The sequence below is a fragment of the Rhinichthys klamathensis genome, unplaced genomic scaffold, assembly GCF_029890125.1.
Source record: "Rhinichthys klamathensis goyatoka isolate OS25496 unplaced genomic scaffold, OSU_Roscu_1.1 h1tg000036l_1, whole genome shotgun sequence".
NCBI classification, from domain to species: Eukaryota; Metazoa; Chordata; class Actinopteri; order Cypriniformes; family Leuciscidae; genus Rhinichthys; species Rhinichthys klamathensis.
Window position 1 is genome coordinate 5,228,509 of NW_026606584.1, and position 15,924 is coordinate 5,244,432.

The 15,924-nt window shown below is 35.6% G+C and overlaps 1 protein-coding gene across 2 annotated transcripts in view; it reads left to right on the forward strand.

Moving 5' to 3' along the window:
• The first annotated feature begins 254 nt into the window (after positions 1 to 254).
• The window catches only part of rab11fip4b (RAB11 family interacting protein 4 (class II) b), a 28,716-nt gene continuing 13,046 nt past the window's right edge, over positions 255 to 15,924 (forward strand). For both annotated transcript variants that reach the window (XM_056246167.1, XM_056246168.1), the window contains exons 1-4: positions 255 to 338; positions 10,948 to 11,164; positions 11,339 to 11,527; positions 14,643 to 14,771. In XM_056246167.1, the coding sequence (XP_056102142.1) occupies positions 278 to 338; positions 10,948 to 11,164; positions 11,339 to 11,527; positions 14,643 to 14,771 (596 nt within the window). In that variant the 5' untranslated portion in view covers positions 255 to 277. The remainder of the gene's footprint in view (positions 339 to 10,947; positions 11,165 to 11,338; positions 11,528 to 14,642; positions 14,772 to 15,924) is intronic.

Sequence of the window (15,924 nt, forward strand, 5' to 3'; positions counted from 1 at the left end):
TTGCCTAGCAACAGCCATAGAGCTTGAGAAGGGGAGAGTAGGAGTGGCTGGAAACACACAACTGCTGTCAGAGCTTCTGTGAGTGTGCAGAGTGAGGGTGTGTGGTCAAGCAAGCCTGAATTGTGCGGTGTGTTTTCACAAGTTTCAGAAACTATTAGATTCATTCAAGAAGTGAGCAGATGAAAATAGTCAGCATAAGGATTCTCTCTCTCTTGTCCTTGGCAGTGGATTACAGATTTTGATACCAGTGAGGCCTCACCTGTTGGATTTGAGTTGGATGACAACAGTGGACTGTGAGGAGTGGAAGAGATCATGGTTCCTCAACTGTGAGAGACAGGGTAAAATTAGCTCTTTTTATTGTATTTGGCAGAGGAAAGGAATGGACTTTGAATATGAAGAGTTAATGTCAAGGGTTTCATGCTTGTGTTGCTCACTTAATGATTACATTTACCTGTTCATTTCTCATTTGTGTTACTTCTAACATTCACCTCATTTTTTTCACACTAATATGGCTAGACTGTCTTTTGTTGGTCTCCAAACAGTTCTCTGTTGTACCTGTCTTTCTCTCATTGTTAAACTGTCTGATTGCCCTGCAGTCAGATGATAATGAGATTAATTGTTAATTGAGGGCAGCTGACAGCTTATGTGTTCATAAACCTAAAAGTCATTTTTTAGTAGGCTTGCAGACATAATTAATATGTAGGTTAAATTGTTTCACAGTTAGTTGTGACCTTGTCACTTCAAACCACACATACATACAAAACAAAGGAGAAAGAGAGTGTTTATTAGAAGAAACCATTAGCATATTCAATAATTTCCATATTCCATAAAACCTGGTAAAAGTTAGACCACTGTAAAGTTTTGTATACTATACTCATTGTAATTTCTCAATCTTGTCTATGGTAAAAAAAATTCTTAATCATATAATTGACAGTAATCATGCTCATGGAACACATGGGTTGGAATGCACCTCATGTAGCTAGACATCAAATGTGTTCTGGGTTCATGCTTGAGTGTTGTATGATTCAAGTGTCATTGAATATGGGTGTCAGTTGCTTAACTGAAACCTACAAACATAGCATTTTCTTAGAATTGTATTTGTCTGGTTTATTTAGTTGAAATAAGGGGATGTTTAAACCTGCAGACAGCTGTTACTGAAAGTAGGCACATTTTTCGAGAAAGATCACCCTTACACTGATTTTGGATAACTTTATCATACTGCACTTTTAAAAAAATACTGAACTGTTTAAAAAGGATTTTAAAAATAAACTGTTAATGGAAGTGTGTGTAAATGTGTTTCAGCTAGTGTTGCTGCACTGCTGTTCCTATCTATCATCTTGCTGACATTTGTTATGTCACCTGTCTTTCCCCCCTGCACACAGTCACTCTTTTTCTCTCTCTTTGCAATAAGTTTGTTTGAGTCGGCTAAATATAGACACAAGAGGACCAGTACAGTTGCATTTAATTGCTCACTTGTGTTTCACACACTTAATGTATTGAATAAAAATACTCACACACCAGCCTTCATAAAAACCTCTGTAAAGCTGTCAGAATATTTTTTTCTCCATTGACCTTTATTCAATTGTAAATATGATATTTAACACCTACATTTATTTTATATGTATGACATTCTGAGAAGTTTCCTTGAGAAATGTTAGCTTTTCTGGCTTATCTCTCACACAAAACCCCTCGGCTTGAGTTACTGCTTTACCACAGTGCAGGTTCCGATGTACTTTACAAGCTGCACAACAGAGCGATGTGGTCTGGTAATGCAATCTCTCTCTAAACAAAGACACACTATAGGCTATATATTTGTTAACTGGATATTGGTTAAAAAAAACCTGTACTGCAGCCAGGTGCAATCCATATATATAGTGAGGTGTAACGATATTCAAACCAAACCGAAAACCACGACATGGCATACCGAATGTGCCCTGCTGCCCCGTCAAGCCCTAGCCCAATGTTGAGGTTTTCCTCACTTTACCTTGTCACAAAACTAATTTTTCTTCCTTGACATTTGATTAAAAAGTAACTTTTAAATATTTTTTTTAAGTAATTTTAAAAGTAAGTGGTGTACCGGTACACGTGTTCGTCCCGCAAATTTTCGTATCTTATGTGTACAAGACGAATACAGCGTTGTAGCTTAACCATCATTAACCACCAATAATCACAATAAGTTACGCGTTTTGTTACTTTCGATAAGAAACAAAGTGTCATTTTTCAAATTATGTCAATTTTATCACGAAATTCAAACAATAAATGCCGTTTGACGCTCTTTAATGTGGCGTGACAGATCACTGCCTATATACTATATTATTATAGACGCCTCAGTTTAAGCAGCAGTGAACGTGATCATCTCTTCCTAATAAACATGAATGAACATCTGAAGGTATGTTGAAAGATACAGTGCAACTTACTGAAACGTATTATATCTCGTGTAATCTCTCAATTAGTGTTTCAATGGCGGAAAGACGCAAGTAAAACAGCTTATAAACGATAGCTATCCCACGTAGCATACATTAGGTACCTCAGGCAAGTCATTCAGTGTCCACAGCTTGTTAGTCACTATAGTCAGCTAGAAAAATTAACTCTTTCGCTAAATATATGCACTATATTAGCCTATTCATTAGCCTATATTTTACGTAACCTGTTATTGTTATCTTGATTATTTAATGTATGTTTAAAATATCTGTCATGAAAATGACACCCAGTGTGTAAATGACCTAATCAACAACTAATTGGTGTAAAAATATATAATTAAATTTAGAAGGTAATGCAAAAACTGCCTTATGTGCAGTTTGCATACAATTTGTTATTTGAGTGTTGATTATATCTAAAAATATATAGCAGCTGAATTTAGGCTAATAGTTTGGGCTCTGTTGTTAACCTTTAATATTATAGTAATGTGCAAGTAAGGGCTCCCCTACATAGTTTACAGCATTAGCAGAGATATTTCTTTATCCTTAAACGTTCAAACTGAGATCCCCCCCCCCCCCAGTTCTGAACCTTTGTGTACGTTACACCCCTAATATATAGCATTACACAGAAAGAAACAGTAGGTTTATGATTATTCATTATTCAGATTTCGGTCTTGGCAGGGAGTGTTTGCTATAGTGGCAATACCCTGGTTTGGGCAAGTTGTGTATTTCTTTGTATTGCAAAAACTGCAGTGCATCTCAGGATAGTGACTCATTGGTTCCTGTGCATCAGCTCGGCCTTGACAGATCTTTTTGTTTTTTCCTGGGTGTGTGTAGGAGGGAAAACTGACTCCTCAGACGAGTGAGAAATGTGAATCAGTATGATACATTACACTGACTGTAATCATTATAAAATGGAAAATACACTTGTATCTTCAGTTCAGAAACTGAGCTAGTTCCATATTTTTAGTAGGCTATGTAAAATACCATGAGATGGGCCATTTAGTCAAGATGTACATGCAGCAATATTATTAGACTCAGTCTAGATTAAGGCATCTGCACAGATAGACCCCAAGTGGTGCTCAAGGACCTGCCCTTTTGGCCTCTGACTAGATAAGTGTCCTTTTTGCAAAACATTTTTTTATTATTATTTTATGTTTTAGCTTTTGTTTAAACTTGGCAAGTGGCATCAATTTTCAATTCTCAGCGTGTGTCCGAGAACTTCTTAATAATTCTACGAAGACCGCACTCTACAACGACATCCCTTGTCACATATGAGCAAGAGTGCTATTCTCAGAATATCAGCACGATTGCAAAATGTGAAATTAATTTTATGCAACAACCGTTCAATAAACAATAAGTTGATTTATATGAATTGACTATTTTTATAATTTGTACTGTTTTTGCTCTATTTTGCTAATGAAAATAGTTCCAAACAAAGTAGAAAAGTTGCGTCTCCCAGCAATACACAGCGTCTTTCATTTGTGAATGATTCACCGTTTTTGAACTAATTGGGTGAGTCAATGATTCAATGACCATTCATAAAGCCAGGGGACATTTGGGCCCTGTTCCAAATGGCACCCTAGGCGCTTGCGGTCTTCCTACGAGTCCGCCCTTTTGTGACGTAACGCCACTTTCACTGTCGGGAAGAAGTCTGCTACAGACACAAAGCTCGCATCAGTGCGGGCTCAGCAAAAGTGCGCATCGAGGGCGCATATATTATTGACCTCAAAGGGGGCACTCGTGAGCACCCTTCTGAAACCTAAAATGACAAATGGGACACCCTATGGTCTCATGGACTTAACGGACATGCGCACACGGCAGCCATTGGAAGTCCACAAGACCGAAAGTGCATATGAAGTGTGCCATTTGGGACAGGGCCTTGCTTAATTCATGAATAATTCAGCCTGTTTGAACGAATCGGTTGAATCATGAATTAATGATTCTATGATTCACTTATTACGACTTGCCGCCACCTGTTTTAGTTTGATATAGGATCATTTCATTTTCCCCAACATTTAATTTCTTTATTAAAAGTGTTATATTTAAAACATTAATCTAATAATCTCATAACATTATTTAGGTAATTGTAAGATTTTGATAAATGGTAAGATGGATTTTGTTGATTCTGATTCTAAATTTCATTTAGATTGCTGAAGTGAAAAAAAGTTGAACAATTAAAAAGTTAACTTAAAAAAGTTTTTACTGTGAATTTTATTTACATTTCTTGTTATGAAAAATACACAAAATTACTATTTTAAATTTGTGTATGAAATATATATTTTCAAAAGACGTTTTACTCTAAAACTGCAAGAAAATGAAAGCCATGAATCTAAACAATTTTTTAAATTCTAAATTTGAACTTGATATCTCAAAAAATTGCTTTCAGATTTTGTTTGGGCGCAGCACCAAAAGTTTCCACTAGATGAAATTCATCTCCCATTCATTTCCAATGTGGTAATTTATGACCACGAGGATCACAAGTGTAATTCCTACTGTAATTCTCTAGGATCTAGATATTTTAATCAAAGATGAATAACAACAAGACACAATTAGCTTTGAGATGCAGTGTAGTTTAGCTGTGACATCATGCTATACCTCCCATAGGTCACACATAGCATTGTCCAAAGATTTTCTGAGCTTACAGCTGACAAATAAGAACATTCCATAGAAATCCTTCAGCTATAGCAACCTCTCCTCCCATTATGTGACAAAAACACCTGAGCCTGTTTTTGACCTAATGGAACAATCATGTTTTGTACAGAGTCATGTTTCTGAGAGATGTTTTATTTATTTATTTTTACTATTTATTAAAAAAAAAAGTATGATTAATATTATTTCGGTTTGATGGAAACTTAATGCGTTCACAGTTTTTGCTTCTAGAATCAATTTAGAATCAATTTTACTCTGGTGAATATTTGTCATAGTAGATTTATTTTCTAAATAGGAACATACCTTATTTCCTTGGCTACCAGAAACCTGCCATTAAACAACCCATTATAAAGCCTATTCATTTATTTCTATTTCTACCAAAACAATTATGAAAAAAATCATGAAACAGCAGAAATTTATGTTTTGTAAGTTTACTACTTTACTACTTCGTTCATCAACTTCAACAGACAATTTCGATATTTGAGTTCAAGGGAAGTTATTCTAAAACTAAATTTATGATTTATATAGCTAATTGCAACAATGTTTTTTACAGTGCATTTGTGTAATTAAACTTTTGACACAAAACCTCATAAGTTCTTGAGATATGGTGACCGTGTAGACTAATGATCTTAGCCAAGAGTGTATGCACTATAGTGTTGTTGTACATTTGACACGTTTGACTTGCTTTGATTCACAAATGTGCCTTTAGTGAGTAAAGCAGCCTGGTGAGGATTGCTAAATTCTCTTGACAGTGAGCAGTTAAATAGAGCTTATTATTCTAAGTTGTTAATAAGATGGAAATGAGAACAGGGCCCTGGGGCTCTTCAGTTCAAGGGCGAACATGAGACGTCACACTCCAAAAGGGTCTAGGAGACCCTGATGTACGCCATTGATTCTGTAGTTGCCTTTAGTTGTACCCATTCTGCCCTGGGAAAGGATAATATGTTTTATAATTTCTCCTTGGTGATATTGCATGAGTTTACCTCCCTATATTCTGTTTTTGTAGTTCATGTAATTACCTGACTAAACCAGTTTGTTTTTTTGGGATCAGTGTTTCACAAAACGGATCGAGACTTCTCCAAGAATGATGTAAGAGACAGGTGGAGAGGTTTGTCATATAAGCTTACTCTTCCTACTCGTATTTCATCCTATTATTGTGTTTGAATCCGCACTGTTACAAGTTTTTTTTTTCTGTTCACTTCAGCTGGTTAAGTCATTTTATAAATGGGGCACTGCTTGCTTTCTGTCTAAAATAGCCCCTATACTTACTGTACATGTGCAGCAAGCCACATTTAGTTTAGCTAACTGTACTCATGAAACAGCTGCCCAACATGGGCCTTGAAGCCCATTAAAGTATTATATTTTGGCTGCTGGGTGGTAAGTTTGTCTTCATAATGCATCTAAGTGGACTGTGGAAAACTCACAAGTCCTTGACTATACAATCAGTCATTGCTATTTCACAATTTCTCAGTCCTTAACAACATTGTGTTTGTGTTGAAAATAGCTTTAGATATTGTACTCAATGACAGCTGGGAAAGATGAGAATATAAAAGATGTCGAAGTGGCCAACATATTAGTGTGTCCGTGGAACGTGATAAAGAAAAAGAAAAATCTTTTATAACTTACAAAAACACGTTTCACATTTCTAGAAATGTACCTATTTATTCATGTTGGTTTTATATGGTTTTGTAAATTTATTATATAATTTAATAAACAAGTTTATTGGCTCTAAAAAGAATGCACGTGGTTCTACAATCAAAGTAAAAACATTTTACATTTATATATATTTTTTAAATTAGCCTATAGTTTATTTATTTATAACCTGAAATAATCTTGCTTTGTCAAAAAATAAATAAAATTATGTGATATTTCAAGGTATTATTGACTTTGACACACGTCATTTCTGTTTTATGGTTTTGTTTTGTTTTTCAGCAGCTTCATAAGCAGTGAAGCTGTTTTTTCAATAAATAATAATACATGATTATGGCAAACAATTTAAAAAAGTATATATATATATATTTATTTTTTTACTCATTTCCTATGTTTTTCTTTTTCTTAGTATATCAGGATAGTTGCATCAAACTGACATTTTTATATATATATATATATATATATATATATATATATATATATATATATATATATATATATATATACCCCCCCCCCCCCCCCCCCCCTCCCAACTCTAAAAAAGAGTGTCTTGTCTTTTTAATATTAATATCAACTTCAGCAGAAATAAAAAAGGTAAAACTCATCATTGACCCATGTGCTGCAATAAACAGATTTTTATCAAGAGATCCTGCTGATGTCGGAGCCAACTTTCTCATGGGCAGCATCCGACATGTATGGTTGCACTTATTTTCTTTTCCTTTTTTAAAAGAGATACTCCTGATCATACATATGTTTATTGTTTTCATCCTGTCATGGTTATTTGAAGTGGCCTCGTGCTCTGTTTACCAACTGGTTTCAGTAGAACAAAGAAAACAGCAGAAAGTTTAACATAAATCTACATCACACAATTGTTAATTGTGTTAAGTCATGTCAGGCCTCAGACGTTCATAAAGAACATGTTTTCAGACAGCATTTTAGACCTTTCCAGTTTCATGTGGCATATTGTCTGTTACATATTGTCCAGTACAGTACCTTGTACTGGATTACATTATGCATAAAACTGAAAAGTTTTCTCAACATCTGAAAAATACACCCACTTACTTTTTTTATTTATTATGAATGTTAATATTCTTTTATAGAGACCATTATGTAATGCTATCCTAAAGGGGCATTTCACTGTGAAATGAAAGTGCCAGGCAAGCACTGAACTTTTGTGCATTTTTCACAAATGCATATTAATGCTTTCAGAGTTTTAGACAATTCACTTTCTAGCTTTACGGAGGGATGTTGCTATCTTTTATGTAAGAGCTTCCTGCAGGGCATTGAATGCCATGTTTCACGCTGCGGCGTGTTGTGTGCATTTATAATCAGGTGCTCAAATATGGGTAACCATACCCTGCTGAGACAGTCAATGATCATATGTGGAGGAGGAGATCTATTCACAAATAGAAGAGCACATAATTACCTCAGTTTTGTGACCTGATTTGATTTTGTCCTTTGCAACAAAATGTGAGAGAGCATGAAAGAAAAAATGCTTTGTGTGTGTGTGTGTCTGTGTCTGTAGGACCACTTGCTGATCAAGCACCCTGACCACACACACTGGCATTTTGTATCCCTACCCCCTCATGTTCAGCACAGCAGAATACTAAAAAGCACTTTTTTTCTTTCTCACACATTCACACCCACCTGCTGTGTGATTAACTTACAAAAGTGACTGTTAGTTGTAGAGCCAGTTTTGTAAACCACAGAAGCAGTGTCTGATTGATTAAAAATTGGGAAGAGAATGCTTTATGCTTTCCCAGTTCTGTCCATTCTTCTGTAAATGCCAAGCAGAATGCAAAGAGGTAACACGGGTGTCCACAATTTTAGCCAGTAGCTGTGATGAAACTGTTGTGTTTTCTTTTTGTGGTCTTATCGTGGCTGGCTATGTAAATATTCCTTTCTAAGTTTTTATTATAGGAACATTTAATATTATTTCTGATAAAAACTTAACTAAATCGAATTAAAGTCATTGGATCCAATAAAAAAAAAAACATGACTGTGTATCAAGTCTCTTAAAATATCTGATAGATTGAACTGTTAGGGTTAATTTAGGTAGTAAAACGTCATGTACAAAAACATAATTATTTATAAATAAATTATATTTACTCAAATTAATAATTCATGATATTTGTAAAAAATATATATATATATATATTTTACTTTGAACCACATACTGTATATAAAAAAACCTTTTGGAGAATAATTAAGATGTTTGCCCCTTTTTTAAACCTCATGCCATTTTTAGAGTTATTACGTTTATATGCTGTAAATAAAAGTTTTTCGAAACTAACATGAACACGAGGTACATTGCGAAGAATTTTGCACATGTATTTAACACTTGATTTTAAAAAGATTTTTGCTGTTGTACTCAAACACAGTATGCCTCCAGTCACAAATATTACTAATATATAGCTGCACCATTCAGATAAACTGTTAGTATCCACACTCAAAAAAATGGTTTTGTGGCACTGTTCTTTTTACCCAAATATTTTGTTAAAGTAACACACAACACAGATATATTTATTTTACCTCCAAAACACCATTGTATTGCGTTTAATTAACTTAACCTTTATAATTTTCGACTATACTTAATTATCAATCCTTAAACTAATGTAAAGGGTTTAATTTCGCGATCCAAAAAAAAATAAAAAAACGATGTGCTGATTTCCAACATATTGGATGAAGATGACGTGCGAAGAAGGTAGAAAGTTGCATGGTGTCAGAGCTAGAAGTCAGACAGGTAAGAAAATATAAAGTTAATCTAAAGGCAAAGTCTTTAATTTCTGTTAGTATTTCGTAAAGTCTGTTCTGGGATGCTTTTATATTGCACAGAAGAAGAAAAAAATGTTGGCTGATTGTTCAAATTTCTTAATTCAAATGAGCTTAAGCAACACAATTGCTATACATTTTGTCCAAACTTAATTTGATTGTGTTCAATCTGCTTAAATATATGTACAATTTAAATTTACTTAATCCATTTGTGTTGGATTACATGAATGATTTGTGTTGTGACTGAAACTGGGCGGTGCTTGTTAGTTCCCAGCATGCTTTGCATATAGCTGAATTAAGAGAGAATAAATGTTGAAATTAAGTGTTATTTTATGTGTTTTTGACTAAATGAGAAAAGAGGAAGACTTTATAGTGTGTAATTGTGTTTAATGTTCAATTACATTGGAATTATTAGAACCATTTAAATTACAGTGGGTTACCATTGTGGAGAAGAGTGGAGCATGTGGTTAGTCTGTGGACTGATTCAAATGAGATAAATTCATATGGCTGAAGGAGCATATAGATTTTAGCATTTAATAGGTTATTAAATGCTATACTATAATAGCTATTCTATAGTTTAGAAGTTCAATTGAATAATCATGTGAATTAGGCTCACTTTATTCTTTCAATGCAGTTTTAAATAAAGCATGTTCACTAAACTGAACCAGTTTAAGTTACAGGGAAGCAATTCCATTGATTTGGTTGGACATTACTATTTTACATTGATTCTTTCTCATTCAGTTGTGTTGTCACAACACAAGGAGCTTACATAGATTTTAAAAAATCCATTAATGTTAATATAAAATAATTTACTTGTGTGGAACCATTGTCCATAATTAAATTGAGTAACTTTAAAGAGTATTTTTTTTGAGTGATTGTTTGAGTTGACTTTTTGAGTGAGTGATTGAGTGAATTTTTTTTCACATGATTATTCAATTGCATGTTCTCTGCAGAGACACCAAAATATTTTTGTGGTTAGATAAATGCAGTTATCACTCACATAATTTTTCGGATAACACTTTATTTCGATAGTCCGCACTTTAAACATTCTACTAACCATAAGTAACTTTGCAACTACATGTCAACTACCAGTCATTAGAGTCATTATCTGCTAACACTGCCCGCCCCCCAAAATGGCCGCCCACTTTGTGGGTCCTGGTGCGACCCAGTGGTCCCCCAACAGACATCCTACTGAATATAAGTAACAATGCAAGTCAACTTATTCTACTAACACTAACCCTAATCTAATACTCTATTAAGTTTCTTTTAGTTAGTAAAATGTCTATAGAGGACTTTGGAAATTAAGTGTAACCGAGATTTTATGGTAAATGGACTGCATTTATCTCTGAGAGACATCAATGAGTCTGTGATATTTTCAGAATGGTTTCTGTTCTTATGTAACCAGTTAGGTGTGCTGTGACTATTCTAACAGTTTAATCTCTTTTGCTTTTGACAGAACAATCAGGACAGGCCGGGCTACAGTCATCAATGTCCATCCAGGAGTGCCTAGATGGCCCAATGCTTGAGGACGAGGAGGGTGAGGAAGGCAGAGGGGTGGAGAGAGAGTCAGACAGAGACAGTGCGGTAGACAGCGCTCTGTCATCGGTGATATCAGATGGAGGGAGAACTGGAGAAAAAGAGGAAGGGATTGGGCTTTGCCTCCCAGGAGAAAAGTGAGTGCTTTTATTTTCGTTTACTTTTTATTATCGTTTTCTCAATATACATAAGGCTGAATTTATTGATTTGTAAAGGAATGTGTGAACGGAATAATAATTACTTTCTTAAGTGGGGAGAAAAAATCTACAGACAAAGCCTAAAGTGCACAAAAAAATCTCTCATTGCTGCAGGTTTAGTCAGATGTGTAATCGCTCCGAGACTTCTAATCAATCTACACATTCATCTGCCTCATTAAATGAGGAGCAGTTTGAGGACTATGGAGAAGGAGAGGATGGAGAATACACTCCTAGCAACCCCTGTCCAGACGATGAGATCCGCATTAATGGATGCTCAGATCTGGGCTCCTCTGTTTCCTCTAGGTAAGTGTGTCTATGTGTGTTTTTCTCTCTCTGACTGCCCCTAGGTCTGTTTTCAGAGGGATTAACTTTAAAATGAAAGTATAATTAGTTAATAAATCCAGATATCAGCCTTCATTACACAGGATTTCTTTCAGTAGCTGTATTAGTGGATAGAACGGTCTGACTGTGGGAAACTTCCTCACTCAAACAGCATATGATGCTTTTTAGTCGTGACACTATCCAAAATGGTTTTATTCATTTTTTAGCACAGAGTAGAAAGAATATTGTTTTGTTAACCAAATTGACTTCCTTTTATTTTAATTTTAATAATAAAAGGGGAAACATTTTACCCTTCCTGTCTGTTTAGCCATTATGTCTATTTTTTAACATATAAGGAAGTAGATGTTTGTTTGTAGAATATATTAAATGAAATGTAGTAAATATCAAATGAAAGAGAATCTACTGATTTTTAAGATGCATGTTCTGTCATCTAATATGCACTAATTTGATTGCAAATCAAGCTATAACCCAAAATTAAAATGTTGATTTTTCTATCTTTGGAAGTTCCAAAGAAAAAAATGTAATGAGGACAATGGGTCTCATTCACTAATCATGCGTACGCACAAATTTGTGCTAAAATGTGCGTACAAACGATTTTAAGAACAAATCACTATTCACCAAAAATTTCGTAATAAAATTTATTCTAAATTTACGAAAAAATATTGGAACAACTGAAAACGCACGTATGCAAAAAGCAATTACTCTATACAGCCTTATAATCATCTTAAGAAGTTAGCTATATTTCATCCTAACACGACTATAATTATATTGAAGTATGTTGCATTAATTGTATTATATAATCCATAAATAAAATTATTAAATAATACAATTTAATCTTAAATAGGCTACTTTCCATCATATACAGTTAGAGTAAGAAAAGCTGCGTTATAGCTTCAGCTGCGAGGTCTCTCTGAATAACACAGATACATGTACAGCTGGCTAATGAGAGTTCTGTATAAAAGGTGTTTATTGTGCGAATTGCACACTTGGCGTTGCTCGAGGATCTGGCGAGAGCGCGTCTGCAAACAGCGGTAAGTTTGACGAGAGTGATGAAAGGCTGTAAGGAAAGCGTGTGTGAAAAGCCCTTACATGGATATGGTTTGGGCGTGTTTTATGCAAATGACTAACCTGGTGCACGAGGCCACTCATTTACAATAGGCTACTCCGAATGCACTAACATCAGGGGTCTCATTTATAAAACTGTCCGTAGGATACTTACTAAAAGTGTACGTGCGCCCTAAAGCTAACAATGGTGTAAGCCCAAAAATATTCAGACTTATGAAACCGCTCGTACCCCAGGCCAGAACCTGCGCAAAATTCCCTTTATAAATCCAAGCCAGCGGAAGAATGTGCGCAGATGCGTCTCCACCCCGAAATAACCATATATGGAGCTTACAACGCCTAGTTTTACTATGCATATCCTTTTGCATATGCATTCATCTACCATGATACCATGTTTAACGGTACAAGACATTAGGAAAATATGAGATACTGTGCCGTCACATTACATTGCTAAAATAATATTGCTTTGAATAAATAAATCAAATGGTATAAAATACATTTCAGAAAACGTTTTTCTCAATCTTTTCCACTGGCCAAATAGTATTTTTAATTGTTTTATATTTTTAATGGAAACGGATAGGCCTTATTGTGCCTCGAAAATATTTTCTAAGACCATAAGTTCTGCTATTATCATGCGCTAAGAATTCCTTGCTGTAGTTAAAACATTAAAACACAGCATGCCACAGGAAAAGTGTTCAAAAGCGTCGCATCCACTAAAAATATTTCTATATTAGAATATATATATATATATATATATAAATTTTTTTTTTTTTTTTTTTTGTAAGTTCTCGGTAATGATTTAATGTAATTTACATCAAAATCACTTGAAATCCTATTCCTAACCCACTTACAGCCACTGAATTAGAAGCACTGAGATGAAAATTAAGCAATTTAATCATCTGTGGAACGGGCAGGACTCGAAAAACTCCAGCCAATCATTTCTAAGACCACCTAGAATCATTGGACAGTAAGTGCGTCAATCAAACGGTCGTACCATACCCCCATCCCCCTCGCGCGCGTGTCCCCTTGGTGCGCATACTCAAAGCTCGTGACCCAGTCACAGTAAGTGCAAGTCGCCCCGGTACAGAGTAAGTGCAATCTCGCGCATCTGAGTTTTGCAGATGCATGATTGCGTGTCCATGTTCTTCGAATGGGTGGAGTCAGGGCCAGCGTTGGAGGAAAGAAGGTAGGACCTTTTGAGTTGTGTATTTTCAAAATCTGCCGGCCGTTTTGCAAATCCCATACCCTACCTTTAAGTGCTTAAAGGGTTAGTTCACCCAAAAATGAAAATTATGTCATTAATGACTCACCCTCATGTTGTTCCAAGCCCGTAAGACCTCCGTTCATCTTCGGAACACAGTTTAAGATATTTTAGATTTAGTCCGAGAGTTTTCTGTCCCTCCATTGGAAATGTATACACGGTATACTGTCCTTGTCCAGAAAGGAAATAAAGACATCATCAAAGTAGTCCATGTGACATCAGTGGGTTAGTTAGAATTTTTTGAAGCATCGAAAATACATTTTGGTCCAAAAATAACAAAAACTACGACTTTATTCAGCATTGTTCTGTACGGTTCTGTTGTCATAATGAAGATTTAAAGTGGTTTTCCTTTATCTGCTGTCAGTCCCTCAGCTCACCATCGGTGTCGCCAAACTGCTCCGTCTCCAAAATATTCGTCCCGTCAAGTTTGTTTTTATAAATCACAATGCCTCTTTCAGTGCCTGTTTTGTGCGTACGCAACGGTTATGAATAAGCCCCCAGAACGATGTTAAGAACAAATTCATGTGCGTGTAAATGTGTTGTGAATTAGGCCGAGGTTTTTCATGAGAAGTTCTCCTGTGCGTACAAATATGAAATAACCCACAAAATTATTAGTGAATGAGACTCAATAGTTCTTTAGAAATATACTTGACTCAAAAACTATTGAGGGATGTTTGGATGGACATGATGATTCTATTGTGGAGAACATTGCACTTATGTTCTTATTTTGACCTTCACTCTCACTCCATCCAGTGCTGGTCAGACTCCTCGGAAGATGCGCCGCGCTGGTGACCAGATGGATGTGTTTTGCTCTCAGTGCTGTAAGAGGGTCAGTCTGCTCAATGACCTGGAGAATAGGCTGAAAAACCTCAAAACCAACAGGTACAACATTGACTATAGTTTACATTTGTTATGAAAGATATTAAATACTTTTTCATCCAGAGGGGGTTGTCATACACTGGTTGTACACTCATCCTAAGAAGACTTGGGATTAGAGTTAGCTCTTTGAAACTAAAGTTTAGTGGTTATGGACTTGTCTAGTTTCTCTTCAGTAATGTAAAAGGAGTGACCCCTCACATCTGGGAAATAAGCTTTTAGTGGCCTGGAATACACATTAGAGGCTCTCTGGGAGGATTAGAAGTTATTTGTTCTTCATTCTCTTCCCGGGGCCACAATAGACAATATTAAAGCGACAAGGTGATAGAAGCAGGGTTTTCCTCTAGGAGTTAATGTGAGTATATATGAGGGCTCTGATATCTTACTGCAGTCTCTCTGCACCACTAATGATTCGCTCTCTTTTCCATACATCATCCACCCCACCACTTTAGTGCCCATTAGAGCTTTATTAACACCTGCACACATCCACACTTTAATCTGTCTCTACGCATTCTTATTTTGCCGTCTCTCGGTGTCTCCTCTTCTTTCTTACTCACATCAACATCCACACATGAACAAACAGGCAAGCCCTTCTCAGGCTTTGGATACTGATGATTTGTTGAGAATCCGGAGGTACAACCAGATCTTCTCTTCTTTTCTTCATCACTGCTGGTTTCAAAGATTGTCAGTGAGTTTACTTTAACATTTTTCTCTTTTGAGAAGGCTTGTAATTAGCCACTCATATCTTAGCCTTTCAAAATAAAAGATGAAATAGAAATTAGATCAGATGGAACATGTTGTTCATGTTGTTTTGGGAAGAGGGCATCAGATAGAAGGGGAAGAAAGAGAAAAAGAGGGATAGAGAGGAGGAATGAAAGCTAAATGCTCTGTCAGGAGACTGCTTCAAGAAATGCATTAGTTCACATGTCATTCTGTCACTGCTGGAAAAAAGCTGTCGGCAATAAATCTATGTGTGCGTGTATGAACGGGAGAGAGTTTTGTTAATGAATTGTATTGTGTGCTTTACCATATAAATCTTTAATTCTTTGAAAACTCAATGTAGACTTTTTGTGAGCATTGGTAAGGTTGGAGGTATCTGAACTTGTGTCAAGGCCGACACTATTTTCAAATATGTTGTGAGTGAGCCTGGGTTAAGTGC